Source organism: Talpa europaea (assembly GCF_964194135.1).
Source record: "Talpa europaea genome assembly, chromosome: 13".
In the NCBI taxonomy this organism is placed as follows: domain Eukaryota; kingdom Metazoa; phylum Chordata; class Mammalia; order Eulipotyphla; family Talpidae; genus Talpa; species Talpa europaea.
Genome location: NC_140080.1, coordinates 37,375,713 through 37,400,444, shown reverse-complemented (window position 1 = coordinate 37,400,444; position 24,732 = coordinate 37,375,713). Strand labels below are relative to the sequence as shown.

General features: G+C 38.5%; 1 protein-coding gene across 1 annotated transcript in view; it reads right to left on the bottom strand.

Moving 5' to 3' along the window:
* Window positions 1-16,698: 16,698 nt before the first annotated feature.
* KCTD16 (potassium channel tetramerization domain containing 16) overlaps window positions 16,699-24,732 on the bottom strand; it is a gene marked incomplete at both ends in the record, with an annotated part of 273,222 nt that continues 265,188 nt past the window's right edge. Inside the window, one exon of the mRNA XM_084252840.1 lies at window positions 16,699-17,153. Coding sequence (XP_084108966.1) covers window positions 16,699-17,153 — 455 coding nt within the window. The remainder of the gene's footprint in view (window positions 17,154-24,732) is intronic.

Here is a 24,732-nt window from a genome sequence, read left to right as displayed (position 1 = left end):
AGGTATTTATCCAAATGACACAGAAACAGTAATTCCAAAGGGCACCTGCACCCCTATGTTTATAGCAGCACTGTTTACAATAGCTAAGCTTTGGAAACAACCCAAATGCCCAAAAATAGATGACTGGATCAAGAAGATGTGGTCCATATACACCATAGAATATTACTCAGCATTCAAAAAAGATAAACACATGCAATTTGCAGCAACATGGATGGCGCTGGAAGGGATCATGCTCAGCGAAATAAGCCAGAAAGAAAAAGAAAAATACCGGATGGTCTCACTCATAGCAGGAATTTAGAAAACCTAAATAAGAGACCAGGAAAAAGACTAATCAATACAATGTTGTTGATTATTTATTTATTTATTTATTTATTTATTTATTTATTTATTTATTCAAGCACTGGGTACAGTCAGAGGCGCGGAAGGGTGAGAGAATCCACCAGAGGCAGAGCAGAGAGCAGAAAAGGCAGACTGACAAAGTACCCAGCTGAGGGGAGAACAGGCATGGCAGGAGAGGTCTGCGCACCATGTGGGACCCTTGCCAGCGGCCAGGGATCGAACCGGTGCTGCAGAGGCTGCGGACAGCTTCACAACCCAGTGCTCAACTGCTGCGCCACCAGGGAAGATCTCTATGTTGTTGATTTTTATTCTGCTGTATTTCCAGCGTTACGTTAGTCTCATAAATCAAAAGGTACTTGATAGTTTCACAGACCAGTGCAAAGTTATGTGAAAGGATGGGCATGAAAATGATGCAATTCTTTCCAATACTGAGCTTCTTCTTTAGCTTTTGGAAACTTTACATGAATAAGGATACTCACTGCAAACCTCCAGGTACCAGATGGCATTGCAGATTTAATTCCACATAGAACCTGCGTAGCAAGTAGTAGCTCCCTGAAGAGTAGATCAAGACAATTACCATGCTATTTATTTACTCCAGCAGGAAAAATGTCTCTTATACTTCAAGTTCAGATACTTGATGTTAATGTCTTTCTCTTCTGATAGCAGTTCCCATTTGTTAATATCCAGAGGCAGAGGGATTACACTAACAATCACCTCTTTATCAAAAATAAATAATCTGACAGTTCCTTATTTTCAGGTACCAAGGTATACTTTTTCCCTCTTGCCTCTGATCCTTCCCATCTCCAACTCCAATTACTCTATTATGTGTGCAGCCTTAATGAAACCATGTGTCCATGTTGAAGATAAAGTGGAAATTCACAATGGGCTTGCTGAAATTAAAGCTATAGTTTGGGTGGTACAGGAGATGAGTCAGTGAGCCTGGACATGGGTACCCAGGAAACCAGCAGGAGAAAGGCTTGGATACCCACTTCACCCCTTGGGGGCCTCCTGTCAAGGGGAAGAGTGAGGCTAGTACATCTGTTCACAATGGATTTGGAACAACACATCCTGAAAGGACCTGCCAGCATCCAACTTATCTCCCCTTATCCTTTGTTCATTCTATGCTAGATCTGCTGCTTTCTCCCAAGGATAATCTGAAATTGCCCACTGTGGGAACCACCAAGCCTCTTCCTTCTACTTGTGCCCCCAGTGGGAGACTAGCCAGGACCAAAATGAAAGTTAGTAGAGAAGAAGGGTGTCAAAATAGTACATAGAAGCCTCTCCTCTGAAGTCCTCATTTATAGCTCAAATGAGGAAATTGATGTCTAGAGAGAGTGCTTAGAGTGGAGCTTGGGGCATTAGATGAGGTACTATACACTTTTAGTCTGTATATCCCATATTCAAATGTTAGAGTGAAAAGAGAGATATATAGACATACAGAAGCAGAGAGGCCAGAAAGGATGGCAAGAAGAAAAGCTTCATTTGTTTTGGAGCACCAGCAGCTTTCTATGTCTCAGAGGCGTCAGACTTAATTGCTTCACATCCAGTCGGGAATACACAGGCTTGGAGAGCACATTCAAGTCCTGACTTAGTCACAGAGGAACAGCAATTCCACTTTGACGTATTGGCTTTTTCCAGTTACATTGGGTGTTTTGTTTCTCATTACTCTGGAGGGGAAGGAGAATTTGCCACTCAAAGTATGTCTCTTTGGCATAAAGACTATTTTAGCTTGTCATTTTAAGTAACTGCAGGCAAAGAAAAAGCTCTGAAAACTGAGTAGAAGTTAGCCATGTGTAATAGACAGTAGCATCACAAAGGCAACTCTCCACTAGGGTTTCTCCCTAGCTGTACTGCAAAGAGGGGCATGATCCATTTACTCTCTTATCAACAGAGATGAAGGAAACTTAAATCTGCATAACACCCATAGGCTTGTTATCTCTGCCTTTCCAGGGACCCTCCCATTACTTGCATTCACATTCTCCTCAGCATCACATGGTCTTTAGATGAAGATGTCATTTAGGTAGATGATTTGGCCATTTCAGAGAGTTACTCAATCTTCTTGAGTGTCTCCCAGGAGTATACATGTTACTAAACATGTCTGTTTCTCTTCTGTTTATCTGCCTTTTTATTATGGGGGATGTTTCAGCTAAGAACTGAGAAGCATGGAAGGAAAATTATTTTTCCTTCCCTACAGCCTCAAGTCAGGGGATATGCTGGGCGAGAAGAGAGGGAAAGGCCAGTCAAAGATGAAGTTTGGTGTCCAGATATTCTTTCTATCACATCAAAACACCATTTCAGATTTGAAGCAGTGCTTTCATGACATGGTTGCTGAGACAAAGCAGCAGCTCCATGGGGTGTACCTGCAGCTCTCTGGGATTCTGAGCATTTGGAAAACCTGCCCTCTTGGACCTTTGCTGCTGACGCATTGCTATTTTTAAGGCTTGCACAGTGAGCCTGGCTTACTTAACAATGAAGCTGTTACCTTCCTCCTCCTAGGATAAACACCAATCTTGACTTGTTTCAGTAGCAGCTACCATCATACCAAGATTGACAGGTCTCTAGATGTTTTATAGATCTGGAAAGGAACACTGCCTTTGGCTGAAATTAGAAGGAGGAGAAGTATTGTCTGAGAAGGTAGCATTTTTTTTTTCTTATGTCACTGCCCCTCATTCCAAAAGCTATGATCCTTCTGATCAAGTCCTGTTCAACTCAATTTATTAGAAAGATGAGTTTTTGGAAGGTGGCAGTCTCTGGCTCTTCATAACTCTAACTGGAGATGAATAAGGAAAAAGCCCACCCACATCTCCCCAGAGTGCTCAAGGAGGAACCTTTCTCCTGATTCAGCATCAGTATATTCCCAGTTGGGCTCTCCACACACCGTCTTCTCTACCCTGATCCCAGGTAAGTCGAGCAGTTTTGTTTCCTCACTATCTGCATCACAGAGGCTCCAAGGAGTGATCTCAGAACCCTTGATTTGTGGAGAATTCAGCTGCTGCACGAGGCAGAATGCTGGTAACAAATCCTTCTTGCTGCTCCCCTTTTAAATCTGTAGTCTGTTAGCCTGCAGGTAACTGTACCTCTGAATGTGGATCCTCCATTATCTCTATTATTCTGGAACAATGGAGGCAAAGCCTTTTCCTGGGACTTGCATCTAATGAAGTTTTGGCTCTACTTAAGGAATTTCTGGAGCTTTGTAAGTCACTGACTTCATAATTCCTCAACACTGAGGTTTTTCTCAGAGCAAAGTCCAACTTAGAATTTATGAGAAAATTCCCCTCCAAATCCTCCACCACTTTGGGCCCTCTGCTGGCTGAGGGAGAGTAAGGTCCAGCATCTGTATCATGGTGATAACTCTCCCATGATGGCTCAGGGAGTCCCATGCAAGCCTTACACTTGCCCCTGAGCAATAGAGCCCCCTATATCGAGACTGAGTCTGAGGAAGGGTTCTGAACACCACCTTTCTCTCTGCTTGGCCTTCAGGACCTCATGTGACTCTTGGGTCTATGTAGGATGGCTATTGTGAATTAAGAAGAATTTTTCAGTAAAACGTCATTACTACTGTGAGTCAGCCCCGTGATTGTGGCTTAGGGGGAAGTGTCCAGCACAGGTCAAGAGATGGGGTTCTAGACCCACTGCCACCACACTTGAAGAATATCCCCTCCATTTTCTAGGACATGGCTTTCCTCCCACACCAAAAGGAAATTGGGCAGAATTATCATTTCCCAAAATGTGTGCCTCAAAAATGGAAACATCCTTGATCAGAGAAGTTTGGATGATTCCAAGTTAAATAAAGTTTGAAAAGTCTTTTATTGAATATCTCCCAGGTCTTTAAATATGATAAAGAGCATTTTAAAATTACCAAGTGATATGTAAAAAGGCTATATTTCCCAAACTGTACATCATCAGATTCCCTTCCTTTTTCCAGCAGATACCATGGGCAAGTGTTCTGCCAAATATACTCCACAGCAGCAAGAGGCTAATTTTTTTTCTGAAGTTCCTCCAAGCTATGGAATTCTCTTTTTTTCTCTTTATAATTTCCCCTTTTGGTTAAAAACATACTGACTGCTATAAGCAATGCTATAAAAGGCTAACAAGGAAAAAAAATACTTAGATATTCAGTGTTGAAGCCAAACTTCTCTTTCAAGTTTGCATTTTGGAAAACAATTTTTGGTTTTGACTATACTGTAGTATATGGAGTGTACCTGGAGCTCTCTGGGATTCTGAGCATTTGGAAAATATGAAAAAATTTAGAATACTTCACAGAAAAATAAATAGCATTTTGGATAATAGTAATAAGAATGGACAAGGGTTAGCGAGCATTTATATAATGTACTAGTTACTATGCTGTTTTACTTGGATAGTCAAATTTAATTCTCAAAGGAATTTTATGTGGTTTCTACTATTTATATTCCCTATTTACAGATTGAGGTTTAAAGAGGCTTGATAAATACTATAAAACTACATAATTAAGAAGAAGCAGAGGTAAGGCCTTGATTCATTGCAGTCTAAGAACTTAAAATAACCAAGTTATAAAGTATCCTTCTTTTTTGTTTGTTCCCCAATCCAACAAGCTGCCACAAAAACCAGAAATTTGTTAATTGCAATGATAATTACCTTCCATCTAAAATTCTTGAGTTAGCATGAAATAATGTTGAGTCATCAGTCTTGTATGTATACTGAAAATAGATATATATATATATATATATAACAACTAGATGTTACCAAATGATTTATTATGGTTGGTGCTAAATTACAATGTATATGAAATGGAGTCATTTATGGAAACACATAAAAATAGTTACCTATTTCTGTAATTATATTCACACAAGAATCTGAAATATAGTTTCTGATCTGCCTTTTAAAATATATCCACATAATTACTTTTGTAGTTTTCACCACACAATTTTACAATACTGATACTGCACCTGTATCATTTACCATACTATATAAACTAAACATAATATGAAAGCAGTTAATAGCAAATTAACTTTTTTAATATCCATCAATGATTCCAAAGAAAATAGCAGTTTGTTTCCATTGGCAGTGAGAACAGATGGTAGTAATTAGCAATGTAGATATTGCATACATGGATATGTATGTATATATTTATATGCTGCTCAGGGCCATTGTTCCATCAATAGGCAGATGCCTTTTGGGTGGGCCAACAATTGCCAATATGGTGGGCAATTCCATTGGGGCAATTAGTTGTATGGTCTTTAATCATGTTTCTCTCACAAAAACAAATAGATAAGAAAGAAATACAGCAGGCTAAAATCTACAGTGTTACATACCAAGGTAAAAACAGTTATAGAATTATTAGAGTCACAGTAGTTTATGTATATTTGCTATTCACAAACCGCAGACTTTTTGCTGAATAACTGAGCTGCTGGGAATTGACAACATGTAAACATGCATTCATGTGAGTCCATAATTAATGATGTTTATACTGTAATAAGCACATTTATTTTAACACCATTCAGTAAACAGATTCCTTTAAAGTTTGCGCTAAATCCACTATCACAATTACACACAAATAGAACCTGTAAACAATGTGACATTATACTTATATACAAGAAAACTGCATTGGAAAGGAGAAGAGGTAATTTCAATGGGTGTCACTTGGTATACATCAGTGTGTAACAAACTGACCTAAGTCATCAAACAGTTGAATGAGGTCAGGGAAAAGTAGCATGAGGAAGTCCCTAATAGATCACCACTCAGTGTTAGGACCAACAAAATGCAGGCTCCTCTGTCTATGGTGGCATTACATTCAAATCATTATGAATGCAAGAGGAACTTGCTAACCCACAGCAAACTATATTTGGAATCTCCCAGTGATCTAATCAGCAGGTCTTTATAAGAGTTGTGAGTGATGTTGATACTATTTAAACATGTCGATTTGATTTGGACAAATTATTTTGTTAGTTCCTAACTAAAGTTCTGCTGCTTCTGAAAGATGAGAACAGGATTTCAACTGAGATCATTAGTCCATTTCCTTCAACCAACACAAAGACTCTTGATTTTATGGGACTGATGTCCTGGAAGAGAAACAAGCTGGGTGCCATCACTAATCTAAGTGGTGACGATTTACAGCAGATTTTATTAATAGCTTTCAATGGGACTCTCTGAAATTTGTCCTGTGTGTATCAGGAAGGATACCATTCCAGTAATTCATGAATCCACTTCTTTAGACCAGAATTTGGAATGTCCCTTCCCCACCCTCCCATGGTTACAAAAAATACATTAAGCATGTTTCCAGCAAAACTCTCCTGTTTCAACTTTCTGTTTTGAAATTAAAAAATAAATCAGTGGAAAAATTGATAGGGGAGCATGAAACCAGAATGACCTCCTCCCCCGGTCCAAAGTTTTTGTAAAAACTATTCCTTAACATCTCCTTAAACCCAATTAAAAAATTTAATGGCCACAAAATTGATTTTCTTGCATATGTTCTAAGACCACATCTGCAGTGAGCCTATGGAAAAAACATATGACCATAATCATTTAAATCAATTAGTTTGTGAAAGCTTTTCATTGCATGAGCCAACCTGGCAGGACCCTGGGAGGAGGAATCTATGTGTAGACTATCAGCTGAGCTAGGGCAAGGAGCCAGGCTGGGTTTCTGAAAGTATGTGCTTGTGTGCATACAAACTGATCCCAGGGAGCTCCAGGGAAGTTCTGTTTGCATAGGTTGACTTAAAATATGTCACATTCTCCAAAATATACAAAGCACATGGCTTTGAATGAAAAAAAATATTGTACCCTTAAAAATGCCCAAATTTTAGTATTTGGTCATTATGTCTACAGTATGCTAAAGCAGATAAGTAATATTCTCTTTTGTTTGACTTTATATTGCTTCTTATTTGAACAACTATTTTGGTATTTTTATTAACAGGCTTAATGGGTTATTTGCAGAGGTCTAAAAAGTGTTTGGTTATTATAACAATGTGCCCTTGAGCTTTTAATATATATTTACAATAAGCATATTATAGATTATTTACCACAGCTTTAAAATAATTAAATAAATAATTAGCATCATCTATAATTTGTGTAGGAGCACACAAACCCCCATGAATGATGAAAATCAATAAGGATAGTAAATTAACTGATAGATAGGTGAAGTACTACCATTAATTAACATGTTAACTGTTGGATCGGTGCTACCACAGACCTACATTTTCTTATTCTTTCCTTCCTAAACATCACCATGTCCATTTGGTCATTTTTTTTAATGAACAAGTTTGAAAACACATAATTTGAAATTCAAATAAATGGTTTGAATAAGAGGGCCAATTTTCACAAGTGTGGCTTTCCTTAAATGCACTTTTTTTTTTTTTTTTGGTTTTGTGTCCACAGATGTTGAACATAGAGTATTATCTGTACCATAAATAAATACATATATTCATAGTGGAAAATAAATTTACAAATCAGAAATATATTGGACTAAGAAACCAAATAATAATATTAGGAATAATAGGAAGTCTCTCAAACTCAAAATTCAAGTTTCAAACTATGAGATTTATGTGTGTATATATATGTATAGATATAGATATATATATACATTTAGATAAATGTACACACATATATACATATATACACAAAATTTTGTACATAAATACACATACAACTTATACACACACACTTCAGTGCAATTTCTTTTCTGTAGCTGCCTCTTTTCCAACTTAGAATAGTAATAATAAGATACTGGGAGCAATCTATCATACTTGTATTTCTGAACTGTCTTGAACAAAAACATTGTTTAAAAAGTTAAAAGATGAAAATAGCAGATACCTGCATGTACACACACACACACACACACCCCTTCTTCTCTTAAAATTTGTCCTGTAACATGTTAACAGCAGAGCCAGCAGTTGCAGATGTCATGGTCCTGACAAGGACAAGCAAATGACAAGGACATTCTCTTACCACTTTGAGTTTCACAGGCTATCACAACTCACCAGATAGTTGTTCTACCATGTTATTGCCCCTTGATAAGGCTGTGCCACAAAGCCCAGCTGTGCTGGGCAGAACTGCCCCTCCAAGTATGCCTTTCTTTTGTTTCCTAAGGAGACACAAGCTGAATGGTATTTGCAATTTAAAATAGCTAATGATTTCAGGAAGGATGTCAAGCTGGAATCCTGTCTACCTTTTGCTCAGGATAGAAGAAATCAGAAACGGGCTAAATCCAGAGAACAGACAAAAGAGATTAATGAGGTGCCTATGTCCTCAGCCTTTGAAGTTTAATAAACCCAGATGAAAATCTGGCTCTGCCACAGTCGACCTAAGTGCTGCTTTTCCTTCCTAAGCCTGGTTTTCATCATCTGTAAAAAGAGTCTATTAACAGAGCCTACCTCATTGGATTCTTATACGATTAAATGAGATAAGGCATCTAAAGTACTTGGTAGAGTTACTGGCACATAGTAAGTCCTTAATATACATTATAATATTTAAGGGACTCCCCAGTGGTGCAGCGGGTTGAGCGCAGCACTGTGAAGCTGTCCACAGCCTCTGCAGCGTGGGTTTGATTCCTGGCCATCCAGGGAGATACCCACATGGCACAGCAGACCTCTCCTGCCTCACCTGCTGCTCCCCTCAGCAGTGTTTTCAGTCCATCTGTCTGTTCTGCTCCCTGCTCTGTCTCTGATGAATTCTCTCACCCTCCCGCACCTCTGGCCTGTACCCCAGTTCTTGCATAAATAAATAAATCTTAAATATATATATATATATATTATAATATTTAAGCCATAGATTTAAACTATGGACCAGATCTACATATGGAAATAACATTACTTTAGAGTTTGGGTGATCTGAAATCAAGTACTACATTCCAAGTTTGTTTCCCTTGTAGATTATAAGACTCATCACAGTGAGTCTTGAGTACATGTTATATACTCCACAAATACCTGTTTAATAAGTGCATGAAAAAAGTGACTAAATGAATTACTTAAAATGAGGGGCCCTCAGTTTCCCTTGTATAAAATGGGGATAGAATGATAGGACCATTATTCCATCAATGGGCTATTGGGATGATAAAGAAAAATGTCAAATTATTTAGATACAAATATAGTCTATGTCCTTACAAAGTCAGTATATGCACATTCGACAATAAGGCTCAATAATCAGAGACCATGCTTAGACATGTCAAATCTTTGAAATAAGGCATGGGGGTTCACCAGTGTGTCTGAAAATCCTATTTTCCAAGATCTAAGTATCATTTTTACCAAGGGGATATTTAACCCAAAGAAACAAAGTACACAATGAGCAGTTAAATGTGATTAAATCACTGGCTTGTAAGTTTGTCTTATTTCTGAAAGCACCTGGTCTATTATTGATCACCTTGAAAAACATCCTAATAGGGTCATATGAACTTAAAATGTTCCCCGAGCACTTTGCAGCAAACACATCTAGCTGTTAGAAGCTTGATGACTTTACTGAAGTATTTTTCTGAGACAGAAAGAGACTGAAATAGAAGGCAGGGACCAGACCACAGGTCTATCCACTACCATTACAAATCAGGAAAAATGATGTTTTTCTCTCTCTAAATCTCACTGTTTATGACTATACAAAGATATAATTCCAAATAAACCCTATGCAGATGTAAGGTAGTGATACTATTATTTTAGCCTATCTCTTGCTCTAGAAGTCTTTTTAATGGTAAGAATGCCTTGGAAAAATTGAGCCACTATTAACTAAGGGTTTCTCAGTCTCAGTGCTACTGACATTATGGGCTGGGTAATTCTTTTTTGTGGGGGGCCATCCTGTGCCTTGTGGAATGATACAGCCATAGATGCCAGTAGCACCTCTCAAGTCATGACAATCAAAAATATCAACAGGCATCACCCAAAGTCCCCTAGGAGGCAAAACCCTTCTTGAATCAGTCACTATCTAAAATGTACATAATCCACACCGGTCGGTCAGACAATAGTCTTTCCTGAAATTGTTTTGGTCTCTCACATTCAAGGACAAAACCACTGACCACTGGCTGCAATTCAGAGTAACTACTAACTTAAATCAGTGTGAACTTTGTATATTCTATCTTTCAAGGCATTCTCTCTCTTTTCCCTCCTTTCTTCTCCCCTCTCCCACTTTTTTTGAGTAGATTGCCACTATTAACTGAAAATGAGTTTGATTTTTACAAAGAAATTGTAATGCTTGAATTTCATATCAGGACATTTTTTACGGAACATCTTATTATTATTCAACACTCTCAAAAACTGACACAAACTTTACAAGTTTGTCTTGTAAAACACAAACTATTGTACTGAACTAAAAGTTGCTAAACTGTGCGAGCAAAGTCTTTTTCTGTACACTCAAATAGCATTACTATGGAACATTAGCCACTAACTCAACACCACCCTAAAAACTGTGCATGTACACACACACACACAGAGAGAGAGAGAGAGATGCAATTATAAAATCACGCTTCCTTACTACTTTGTTGTACATCAACCCTGCTTCATTTGTGATGGATGGAGCCAACATCAGCAGGGAAAGAGTTTGAAGTTTGTTGAATTTTTATTGTGCAAATTCAGGTAAATAAGCGAAGGGTCAATTCTAAGAATAAACTCACAAGCTAAAAGAGCTCACTGGAAAGAGGAGACTTAATAAATCCCCATGTGTCATAAAAGTGCTTTTAGGAGTCTGGTTAACAGAAAAATCACCTCCCTCCCCATCCCTGACACAAGCCCCTTGGTAGTTGCTGGGCCAAGACAGATTTTTTTAGACTTTTCAAATCAAATTCCCTAAATAAAGCAGAGATGACAGTCTAGAAACTAATGATTTTCTATCCAATGAGCAACAACATTTGTTCATAAAGAAGAGGAACAATTTTTAAAGGTTAGGAAGCTGGGACAGTAAAAGAATCCCATTTGGGAAGTAAAAGAGGAAAACGGAGTCAACCTTAACTCCAAATAAAATCTTGATCAAATAATTACCAGTTCATTAGTTTCATCAATCGTTCTTCACTTACATTTAGCAGTAGTCTTAAATATTCACCAACGAGCTTGAGAAGCATGAATTTATGCCACTCATTCTCTATTTAGGGGGACATGTGAGAATTTTATGTTTTTCCGGGTATTCTGTTATAGCATAGTACTAACTGAATCACTGAAAGCCTCCCAAATTTTATCTATCTAAAAAAATCACAAAATGGCTACCTCCCCTGGCCAGAGTGAGCAGAAATTTACATAACTTCATGTACTTGCATATGAAATATAACCATTATTTTGAATTCACTTTCTTTTGTGTTTTCTCCTCATGGATTTTGCTTGAAGTTTTTACTTAATGTTAGGATTCAGAATCTTTAGCTACTGAGAGCTTTAATCCTGTTTGAGTCAAATTGGACAAAATTAGTAGTTTAATAACTCAGGATTTTGTTGATGAAATACAACTAAATTTACTAATGATCCCACATCCATTTTAGTGGTATTTGTAAGTGCTGTTAATGGAACCACCTTTGGGATCAATCACAACACTGAGTTACGGGTCACTTTCAAGTTTCTCAGACTACAACTGCAAAGGGGTCGGAAAATGACCTTGGAAAGGTTATTTTTACCCTCTGTTGGGTATCATTAGGATACAGCTCACTCAGAAATGTGCTCCCATCAACCCAGGAATGTAACTATATGGATGCAGACTTTTTTTGGCCAAAACAAAACAAAAAAAGCACCAACACACACAAAGTTGAGAGGAAGTTATGGCTCATAGGCAGATAAACGGGCAAAAGAATCATGGAGTTCTGTGCCCTAGTCCTGGGATGCTGTTCTTTTGGGATTTCCTCTTAAGATAATGAATACTGTATACTTTAACTTATTTGTAGTAGAGAGAAAGTGAGAGGAAGTGAAGAAGTACCACAAGGAAGTGAAGAAATGTTGACATCTGCATTATTCTTAAAGAGCTGTTTCTCAATGTGAGGTCTACAGGCTTGCCCATCAAAATTATTAATGATACTAGTCCAAATACAGATTCCTTGACCCTAAATTAATTTCTGAATCAGTATCTTTGCGGTTAGGATAAAGGGTTTTGCATCTACAAGGTCTACAAATGACTTGTGAATGCTAAGCATTTGGACTTGGCTAAAACATTTGCAATGGAGGTCACTGAAAAAGAATCTCTGTGCCAATATATATGGCAAAATGACAAAAATAAGGTATTTCAAACAAATGAGCTCCGTGGTTGTATCCAAACCCTGTGATTATTAAAGTTTAAGACTCTTTTCTTTCAGCAGGGGTGGAGAACAATAACCATTTCATCTAAAACCAAAATGATGAAGGCAATATAAATCAACCCCATTCCAGCAGGTTTCATTTGGTCTAATTTCTCAGCAGATATTAATCATTGTACAGTCCTGTACAAATGACATCTAACTCCATTTTAACTCAGAATACAGAATGCTTGCCCTGATTCCTTCTCTGGTGTGTTATTTTGATACTATAAAGGAAAATAAATAAATTGGAACAGTGGGCAATCAAGATTGCAAGATGCCAACAATACCAAGACATTAAAGAGAGAAATGGTCCATGTTAAACCTATAACCCAGCATGCAAATTGGCAAAAACATTTATCTGCCACAGAGTCACCAGGGATAAGAAAATAACTCTCTTCATTTTTCCATTGAACATTTCTATGTCAAATGGAGGTGACAAAGAATTTGTCCTAAAAGTTCAGAATATTATTAATTCTAGTAAAGAACACCTGGAAGACCAAAGTTAGTCAAATTCATGGCCTGATATCTAATGACAGAAAATACTAGCACTCACTCAACTGTAGCGAATTAATCTACAGTGGTAACAAAGTTGGAAGGTTAAAATTGCCATGAAGGAAAATGTAGGAGAATCAAAGTCTGACTCCCATTTTGGGAGCTGGTGTCAAGTAATTTTGCAAAACACCAGATATGCCTTTTATTTCTCACTAGAGCATCTTTTTCTTGGCACAGGCAAAGGATAATCAGAAAAGAATCTAAACCCCAGAGAAGCAAAAGTATTGCAGAAGCAGAAGCAAGAGCAACTGAAAAGATCCAGGATGAACAACACACATCTGTGCCTTTGGGAAAAGTAGCATCTCAATCAAATAAGGCCAATCAAAATGTGAAAAATTCCATGTCAGGCCCTTTTTAATAAATGTGCTCCCCACCCCCCATGAATCACATAAGGGTAGACATTACTAAAGAGGAAGAAAGAGCAAAGGGAACACTTAAGATTTGTGCATTGTTCCCCTTTTATTTTAATTCACCATGCATGCATTTCCACTAAGATAACTGTGGCTACAATTACAAAGGATAACATTGCTGTGTATAATGGAAGCCACTTTACTTTGTTTCATGGTCACATCTAGTGCAAGTTTTCTTAGCAGGGGGAGGGAGAGCATACTATCACAATAACCTATTAGTTTTATTTTCTTCTTTTCCCCTTTTCTTGCTGAGTTCAGATCACTCCCTCTTCGACAGTGGGTAGGAGAAATTTTTAAGTTTCTAACTTTAGGAGACCCACAAAACTATAGGGAATGACCCCCTCCAACCTCCAACTCATTGGATTTTTGTATTGCAAGATTTCCCAGGAGGCAACCAAAGTTTGGGGCACTACATGTGTGATTCCTCATTCATTTGGTCTATCTGATGCTACTAGCTTCTTCAGATCAGCAATTTATGGCCCTTGTCATAACCAATATTCAAGAAGTGAACCACATATATTGTTCTGTCCAGAATTGAACTAAAAGTTCTAAAAACTATTTAAGTTCAGGGAAACAGTCCTGATTCACAGTGACTACCAGGGCCACTAAAGCATTTAATCTTACAACTCACTTCTCCAGAACTCATTTCTAACATTGAAGGGAACACGGACCTCACATACTAACTCCATTTACACTTGAACTGAAGATTTCCATTTAGCCAATGCCTCCTCAGAGTCTTTTACTGCACATGGTCTATGTTCATCTCCATACCAATACCCACAAAAATGAATACTGCGTTGTTGTCTTAGCTGATTGGACTATTTGTGGTGGGTATCAGTTTAAAATTAGCCAAGATTAAAAATATTGTTTTTAAACAAATTTCCTACAGTTTTGTCCCTGAAAGTTATAAAAGAGTGCCCAAGCAGAAAGTCATTCATGTCAGGTCATGAGACAGAGAAATATGCCTTGAATGTTTTCTTTGCTTAATTTCCTATTTAAGGCATGTAGTGGATTAATTGCTACCCTCATAGTCCTCCAGATCTTGTAAGTGTGTATCTATCATGATGCCATTATAGTGAAATCTGAAATGTAAGGAAGTTGGGGCTTAGGTCATTTTATTTAGACCCCAACTACTCAACAGTACTTGCATCAGAACCACAGAAATCATTTGAACACAGTGAGTTTGGGAATATTTTCACCAATTCAACTTCATGAGCCTTTAACTTTTATAATTTTCTATAGGTTCACCTACTATTACTAAGATGGTATTTTGGTGTGGTAGTAAGAAACATTGAAAAGAATAAAGACATACTGGTAGGCTTTATAATTCTATGCCATGTTTAAGGTCTGTTAAAATATTAATACATAGAACAATATTATTTAAATTCATAAAATTATAATTCTTTTGATAACTCCTCAAATAACTTTTTTCGTTCACTTAAGTAAAACTTTTACACTGCATTAGCAGTGTTAGGACAAGAAAACATTGGCTGAATCACCAGATGTGAAGGCAACATTACAAAAATTGAAAAAGATACCATATACTAAGGGGTACTAATAACATGAACCAAGACTGAATCCCTTATATAATAAGTGTGATCAAAGAGAGATTTCAAAAAGAAGCAATTGGTCAATGTATTTCCCTCCTACAGATATCACACATTGCTTTTATTACCTGTGATACATATACACATACACACACAATAAAAAAATTAGGTGTGCTTGGCACCAATTAATAATTGACAAATTATTTTTTCAGTCCCCACTGAAATGCATGAAGAATGCTGAAAGTAAAAACTGGTCTTTTAATCTTCATTTACCACAAGTCTACGAAAGAGCTATTATTACACTAATAGAATACACAGTCACATGAATGATGGCTATTAACAGTTTTTTTTTGGCTGTGTCTATACAGGTCAAAGGTATACTCAAGAAAGATAGTTGAGAAAGTCAAAACCTTAACTGTGGAGCTCCAGTTCTCCAGTTGGGTTGTTCATAGACATTGTAATGTGACGTTGTAATATGACAGTCCAATCCTAGTATGGGCACAGCCAAATCCCAGAATCCCAAAGGCAAACAAAACTTGTCACAAGAAATTATTAGGAAGTGTGTGGAAGAAAATTCCCTCTTAAACAAAAGTCTGAACCCTTATTCAAGTCTGTGTGTGGTCTTAGTTCCACAACTACACAGGGATGCAAAGAACTTCATCTGGGTTATGTAGGAAGGCCACAGCATTAAGGGCAGTAAGAACTCTGAAAACATTGAGAAAAGGTAGAGAAGGGTAGAGAAGTCTGATGTGGGGTCAATTAGTAGTCATTTTTGTTGCTATTAATGTTTGGTTTTTTTTGATACAGTGGCTTACTCTTCTCACCTTTTAGTGCAGAGAAAGAGCAATACAATCAAATGGAGCCAGACAGTGTTCATTTTAAATTAAGAAAGACAATTTCTTGATGATGAGTGTTATTTGATGTTAGAAAGTGTTGCCAATTGAGGCTGGGAAATATTCCCAGGGTTTTAAGAAAGGAGCAGAGAGACTCATCTGTCTGAAGTGCTCTAAGAAGGCGCTGCTGGAGCAGGGGCACTAGCCTTTGGAGGTGCAGACCCTGGGGTCATGTGCATTGTATGTATATACAAACTCCATTGCACTTGTGTTGCATAAATACTCATGCATACGGAGTCGATATAAACTGGCACATTATAGGTTTGAGTGAAAAGTCATATAAATCTGCCATTTCCCCCTTATACTATAAACAAAGGGAAAAGAAAAATTAAAAAATTCAAACATGCCATTGGGCCAGATCTCTTTCTTCCATATTCTATTCAAAGAAGGGAGGTAGAAAATGAGGAAAAAAAAAAAAAAACACTTTGGGACAAATGACTCCCAAGGCCACTCAGCTATGCTTATGTAGCTGGCTCTCATTATACAGTAAGATATTCAGCACATGGGACAAAGTTAACAAACAAACAGATAACAACAATGAAAGATTTTCATACTTCCACATCTGGAAAGAAATCTACCCTGTGGGTTTACATTTTAAGGTGAACCAGGTAAATAGGCAGTAGTGTAACAATGGGCTATCATGTTTTAACAAATGTGGACTGTATTTTTCTTTTCAAATGTGAATTTTTTTTAGAAGGTTTATTTCAAAATGGTGACACGAATAATTTGCTGCTTCTCCCACCCCCCGCCCTCCCCTATAGATGATACTTCCGTAAAAGTTCAGATTGCCATGGATGTTTTCTCTCAGGGAACCGATCTGGAATTTTGATTTTGAGGAAATCCTGGATGCACTTCTCTAGCTCTTCCTCAATTGAGAGCTTTTCCTTAACAGCTTTTTTTTTGCTGCTCATGTTCGACTCCCTGGAGCCTGAAGTCAGAGTCCGGAGCAGATCACTTTTCCGCCGCATCTCTGACTGCTGGATCAGCTGGACGGGGCCCTTCTTGATAGGCCGGTCCAGAGTCTGGATATTGGTCTGGCGTGTCACGGGGCCACAGATGACCGTCTCCTGGGGAGAGCTGGCCTCAGACTGGCTGTCGCAGCTGGAGGTGGAGAGGTCATTGCAAGATGTGCCGCTTTCCCCTTCTTTGTCGCCCTTGCCGTTCTTGCAGCAGCAATCACAGTGCGAGGAGGACCACCGGGAAGGCTCGCCTGTAAGGGACGCACAGGATAAGGAGTGAATGTCAGTCAGCATCACAGCACTTGAACACACATCCACCTTCCCCCCACGCACACATTGGACAAGTGGGGTGGCACACAGGACAGGCTGCAAAAGGAGCATCAAGAAGCCTGGTTTACTGTGGGGAGGAGGTTAATAATGACATGCTATGTAAGAGCAAGCTGTATAATGCTTAAGCTCATGGGCACTGGAATCAGATAACCATGATGCAAATACTTAGCTATACCATTCACTATCTTTGTTACCTTGGCAGATTTTTTTAAATTCTCAAAGCTTCAATTTCCTCATCTGTGTGATAAAGATAATCTTTTTCCCTCTCCTTTAGATTGTGGGGAGGAATTAGATATCAAGTGAAATTCTTTATGCAGTACATGACCCACTGAAAGTACTCAATAAGTGCTGGTCAGTTTCACTGTGGATGATGTTCACCGTAATCCATGTGCTAGTGGTCAGGTACAGTGGAGTAGTCTGTCAGTGAAATGGCAGCTTTCAGTTGGGAAGGTCTAACTTTGTGTCGGTCTCCATGCAAGCTCTGTGTACCCATCAACTCACTGGGTCCTTATGATATTTCAGTGAACTCAGTAGCTCCGCTTCCAGTTTCCATAGTAGGAAACTGAGATCTTGAGAGCTAAAGAAACTCACTCTAGTTTGCAAGATTTGTAAGTGTCAGAACTGGGATTTGAATACAGAGTTCCCAAATACCATAAACATGGAAATTAATCATTTTTTTCAATCTGCCTATTTGTAAAATCCCTGCTTCTATCACAGCTACTATCTCATGAACTCCCTATGGTGGATACAGTATTCATTGTTGTAATCCTAGCGAATAGCTCAGGCACAGTATAGAAATTCAATAAAAGCCCATATTCTAAGTAATTTTTATTAAGTACTTTTTATTAAGCCACACATGAAGCTAGTGGACTTTTCAGTTGTGATCCACTAAATTACGTTTAACCAGTGTGAGTCTCTCTCTACCTGTTCTCCTGAGCATTAACTCACAGCCCTGCATTCTGCTATTTGGAGGCAGAGCCATTTTTCAGACACCCAGTCGGTGGTTCTTTGAACTAGAAAATCCATAGTCACAGCACAAACCAACTTCCTCAATGTAAGTCATTGCTCCCAGCTTTCCGCGTTCTAAACAGCCAGAGTCTTCTTGGAGTCATGAACTTGAACTTGATATTACTTACAAATCATATGTACAGATCATATGTTATAAACCTCATATAATTTATTGCACTTAAGCCATAAAAATTAAAGGGAAAGGAACCCCCTTTATGTTGCTAATTTTGAGCACAAGGTTAATGTAGTATCTTTATATATTATAAAGGAGACCCATTTTGAATTGTAGTATCATATTCTCAAATAATGGTTCACATTGTAATAAGATTCCATTTTATTTGCATTTCCAACATCATTAAAGTAGAGGAAACCTACCATTGAAGTTATTAAGAAAGTTTTGTCTTGTCTTTTTATACAGTACCATTTTTTTACATGATGCAATGATGTAAACATTTATAGCAAGTTAAAATTTTTTCAGAGGAAGTAAAAAGAAGACTCCCTGTAAGTAACAACTCCAAAAGTATCTCTCAGCATAACTTGCTAGTTCAAACTATTTAAAATGCAACTGAGTAATGACTGTATTAATCTATCCATTACATTAAATGCAACAATAAATTAGCCAAAAGGAATTGCAGTGGCAGTAGTGTTCTAGTTACCCCAAACTATTACAGATAAATAATCCTCCATGTAACAGAGAAAACTGTTCAATATGTACCAGCTGGTGACTGGAAAATGCCAGCCATAGGAAGTAACTCTGTCTGCCAGCACAGATTCTGAGGGGATTGTTTACTTCTTCAGAAGGCAGAAGAGTCACTACCTCTGCCTCTCCAAACCTGACCATCCCTATTCTAACATGGCTTGATGGAGCCATGGCTCCAGTGAATTGGAATCTAGTTTGATCCTTTTTAGAAAAATTTAGATGCTGACCTTTATCTTACAAAAAAAAAAAGAAAGAAAGAAGACTAAGAGAGGAATGAAAAAGGTGAAGAAGGTGTATATGCTGAGCTATGTCTGCCTACTGCCTTAAAACTAGAAGATGAATTATTTTTACCATAAACTCTGCTGAATCAGCAGAAATGCAAACCCTGTCCTTTTCTGCCCACGAATAATCTTCTCCACATAAATGTATTCCACTCAGTGGACTCCGGAGGGAAACCTGAGGTTTTTCTAAAGGCTAGTTTGACAACACAGCCACCATCATGTGAGGGAGTCCTATGTATTCACGTTGAAAAATTGTCCAATTTTGGTTTTTCAACCATAATTGTCCAATTTGGTTATAGCCAAGAACCTGGTATGGATCCCACTCTTTCCTCCCTAAACTGCTGGGAAGGATCATGGATTTAAACATCAACTGGGATCCACCAACTTCTAGACAACGAGAAGTATTACTTTCCACTTACTCTAAGCACTATCACTATTTTTTTAAAGATTTATTTATTTATGCATACAAGAGCTGGGGCACAGGCCAGAGGTGTGGGAGGTGAGAGGATTCACCAGAGACACAGTGGGGAACAGAGCAGGTAGATTGACTGAAATACACTGCTGAAGGGAGCAGTGGGCGAGTCAGGAGAGGTCTGCTGCGCCATGTGGGTTGCTTCCTGGCTGACCGGAATCGAACTTGTGCTGCAGTGCCTGCAGATTGAGTCATAGGTTGTGTGCTAACTCTTGCGCCACCAGGGAGGCCCTAAGCACTATCACTATTAAAGGGAAATTGAACAACTTAATTTTAGTGGAGTCTGTTATACTACCATGTTTCAATATTTTATGAGAACATTTAAAAGTTTTACCATTCGGGCAAGATAATTTATTTTTTTTTTGAATTATCAATATTGACATTTATTGAAGACCTAGAGAGTAACAAAGTGAGGAAAGAAAAAGTGTAAAATTATGCTCTGTGTTACAAAGTAATATTAATTACATGCAGTTTATTTTTTTTTTTCTGATTCAAAAAAATATTTTTAATTTAGTTAGTCCATAGGCTGTATATATAAAAATACTGGTGGAAAATAATTTCTTCCACATGATTTTCAGTGGTAAACAGCCATAGGTACATTTCAGCAACAGCCAAATATAGTTGGCTGTGGCTCATTTCTTTTTTTTTTTTCTTTTTTTTTTTTAAATAATAAATTTTATTTTTATAATCCCCCATACAATTGCAAACGCCCCATTCTGACCCCAATCCTTCCCCTCCCGCCCCCCACCCCCCAAAAAGTGTCTCTGGTTCATAGTTTTTTGTTGATTTTGATTTTCACTTTCTTATATTCATTTTCCTGGTCCCTTATTTAAGTTTTCTAGATTCCTGCTATGAGTGAGACCATCCGGTATTTTTCTTTTTCTTTTTGGCTTATTTCGCTGAGCATGATCCCTTCCAGCGCCATCCATGTTGCTGCAAATGGATGTGTTTATCTTTTTTGAATGCTGAGTAATATTCCATGGTATATATGTACCACATCTTCTTGATCCAGTCATCTATTTTTGGGCATTTGGGTTGTTTCCAAAGCTTAGCTATTGTAAACAGTGCTGCTATAAACATAGGGGTGCAGGTGTTCTTTGGAATGGATGTTTCTGTGTCCTTTGGGTAAATACCTAGGAGTGGAATTGCTGGATCATATGGAAGCTCTATGTTTAGTAGGTCCAGAAATCTCCACACAGCTCTCCATAGTGGTTGGACCAGTTTGCACTCCCACCAACAGTGCAGAAGAGTTCCTTTTTCTCCACACCCTCGCCAACATTTGTTGTTGCTAGTTTTTTTAATATGTGCCATTCTCACTGGTGTGAGATGGTATCTCATGGTAGTTTTGATTTGCATTTCCCTGATTACAAGTGATATTGAACGGGCAAGATAATTTATAAGATGGCTTCTGAAGTCTATATGTTATGCTGAAAGCAAGGAAAAAGATGGAATTAATATAGTCCAGCTAGAGGTGCTGTGTGAAGACTCTTTTTGAATTTGAAAAATAAATTAAATGTGAGAAGATAACTATCTGTGGTTGTCTTTTGGAATCACTGTCTGTCTGACTATTCCCTTCCTAAGACCTGGACCGCAGCAGAGGTTGTAAAACAGAACACAAATGCATATGGGTGCAAGAACCCTTTTGTCCTTGCCATCATACTGATATGTGCTCAAGTGTCCTGAAAAGTATGCAAGGACCTGTTAAACCCTGTAATTCAAGTATTCTGGAATCCCCCTATATAGCAAATAATGATCTCATAAACACCTTGACACTTAAAATTGCAACATACTTTTGCTCCAGTTTGCTGAGGTTTCAAAACTGGAATAATTCCTCGCTAGTGAGGAGAAAATAGGTTAAAATTGATTAGCCAAAATGGGGGGAGAAAAATAATTCATTCCCCAAAGCACCTGATTTTTTGATATTAAAAAAGCAAAAACAATTTGCTGCCTTTTAGGGTTTATTAATCATTTGCTGGTGAAAAACCTAATAACTCCACTTTATTTTAAAAACAAACAATATTGAATTTGTTGGATATTATGTTATTCTTAACATAATAGTGGTTTGATGAATGAATGAATGGTTGAAAGAGCCAAACACTTATGTTGAATTGTACCAAGTTGACAACATAGAAGGACAAATTTCAGAATTAAGAACCAAGCCCTATAGTGCCTCCCCGGTGGTGCAGGCGGTTGAGTGCCACACTGTGAAGCTGTCCTCACCCTCTGAAGCGTGGTTTCGATCCTGTCCAGCTGGCAAAAATCCCACATGGTGCAGCAGACCTCTCCTGTCACACCTGCTGCTCCCCTCAGCAGTGTATTTCATCAGTCTGCCTGTTCTGGTCCCCGCTCTGTCTCTGGTGAATTCTCTTACCCTCCTGCGCATCTGGCCTGGACCCCGGTTCTTGTGTAAAAATAAATAAATCTTTTTTTTAAAAAAAAAAAAAGAACCAGGCCCTATAATTGGTGAGTTTGAATACATTATTATTTTTAAAGACTTATTTATTTATTTATGAGAAGAACTGGAGTATAGGCCAGAAGTGGGGGGAGGGGATGGTGTGTGAGAGGGTGGGGACAGAGACAGAGAGAGAGAGTGGGGAGCAGAACAGGCAGATCTACTAAAATATGCTGCTAAGGGGAGCAGCAGGTAAGACAGGAGAGGTCTGCTGTGCCATGTGGGTTAGTCCCCTGGCAGGGATTGATCTCAGGCTGCAGTGGCAATAGTGTGATAGTGCTGAGAGTTAGCCCCTACACCACCAGGGAGGCCCGAGTTTGAATATATTATTTTACCTCTCTGGGTCTCAGTGTCCTCTGCTGAGGACAAGGTTAATAATAGCATATTCATCACAGAAAAATCAAATGTAGAAAAATTATATAACATAGTTAATGTAAAGGTGTTATATAGTTTGTGATAGCCATTGAGTCTCCCATCTGATCTATATAAATAAAACAAACCATAAGCTTGTTGGATATGATTATTAATTTCCATCAATACACATGCAACCAATTCTTAGGTCTGACTGGAGCATCATGTTAGGAAGGACCTAACACCAAAACTGGATTCATCAGGAAAGTGTACATCGAGCATTTATATATGTCTGACTTTGATGAGGGGGTGCAAAATAACCACAACAATGTACAATGCTGACACATGGTATGTGAACAGGGGATAGCTTTGGGAGAATGTTCATTGATAACTCATTGCTTAGAATTTTACATGGATGAGTGTCATAAGATAAAGAGTTACTTAAGGACACAGCAAATAAAACAAGAACAGAGGAATTTTTAGATTAATTAAATGTGGAGGGACAGAAAACTCATTTGTTCTAAGTCCTTAAAGCTCAAATCATCCAACAATTCACAACTTGGGAAAACTGAGGATCATTCAAGAAAACCATATGGTTAGACTTGGCCCCTTTTTACAGTGTCCCTAACTGTGGAAGTCTTTACTGATAAAGATGGAAGAAAACACGAAAGAGGACCTACTATTTCTTTCCTATGAAAAATTCAAACTGAGCTGAGTGAAACATGACTTAGCAAACTCACAAAGTGCTTATGCATTTTTAAAAGAGGCAGCTCTGCAATCTACCCACACTTCAAATTTTCCACCTGCTAATGGTTGTGAACACAATGCACATCATTTACAGCAACAGCTGGGAAAACTGCTTTCCCCTGTCTTCTCTGTCAATGATGTAGGAGCCTGCCAGTCTGGGAGCTAGGTGGCCAGATTTAATTTATTGAGGCTGCTGAAAGACTTTCTTGGTATACTGGTTGAAAAGTCAATAATGGTCAAATTGATGTTTTTATAATTCTGCTAACCTTGGAAAAGATATTGCATAGTGGAGATTGGGAATAGACAGACTGCAAGCTTCGGAGAAAAATGCATCTTCAAGCATGACAATCATTTCTTGCTTGTCTTTGACCTTTCCTATTCATGGACATCTGGTCTGGAATGAGGATCCTTATTAAGAGGAGGCTGCTTTAGGTGAGTGTGGACAGTTAAAACACCCAGTCATCAGTACAGGCCAGTCAGGAAAACAGAGAGTCAACCTGTAACCTTAACAGGGAGAATCTAATATCAGGAATTGGTTAAACAGATATAAGAGAGGTGAAAATACAAAAAGGTGACAATGCAGGGATAAAGATAGTGACCATAGGAGACAGCTACCACCCTTAGGGCAGGGGAAACAAATTAGAGGGTGGAATTAATAGGTTGAGAGGAAGGCTAATAGGAAGGTTGAGAGAGGCCTTCTGTGGGGCTGGGACCCAGTCATGTGAAGAAATGCTGCTTGTTGGTCCTGGTATCTCTGAAGGGGCCTGGCTCTGAAGATTACAGGGAAAAAAGGAGGGGCTGCAGACACTGGGACCAGACAAGCTGCTTCTGGGGTAAATGAAAGCTGGGCTGATAATCTTTCTCTAGCACCCCTTATGGACAAAACCTATCAAAGCATACAGCCCCAATGGAAAAATGTGATGAGTTAAATCTGAATCCAAGAACCACATAGCAGAGAATACAGGGGTGATTTTGGATGCAAAAGAAAAGAAAGATGCAGCTCTTGCTTGACCTGCTGGAATATTTCCTCCAGTGCAGTTAGGAAGCTGAAGTAAAAGAAAACAGTCATTGGGGCCTCCCCTGGTGGCGCAGCGGTTGAGCGCTGGGCTGCAAAGCTGCCCTCAGCCTCTGCAGCGCTGGTTTGATCCCCGGCCACCAGAGAGGGTCCCACTTGGCGCGCAGACCTCTCCTGCCGCCCGCTGCTCCCCTCAGCAGTGTACTTCGGTCCTTCTGCCTGTTCTGCTCCCTGCTCTGGCTCTGGTGAATTCTCTCACCCTCCCGCACTTCTGACTGTACCCAGTGCTTGTATGTATAAATAGATAAATAAATATTAAAAAAAAAGTTATAAAAAAAAAAAAAACAGTCATTCAGTTCAGTTCCTTCCTTTCTGCTGCAACATTTTTATACCTTTGGGCTTGACATTTCCTCTTCCCTCTGCCAGCAACATTTATTCTCATTTTCACCTGTTTATCTCATTTAATCCTAAAGC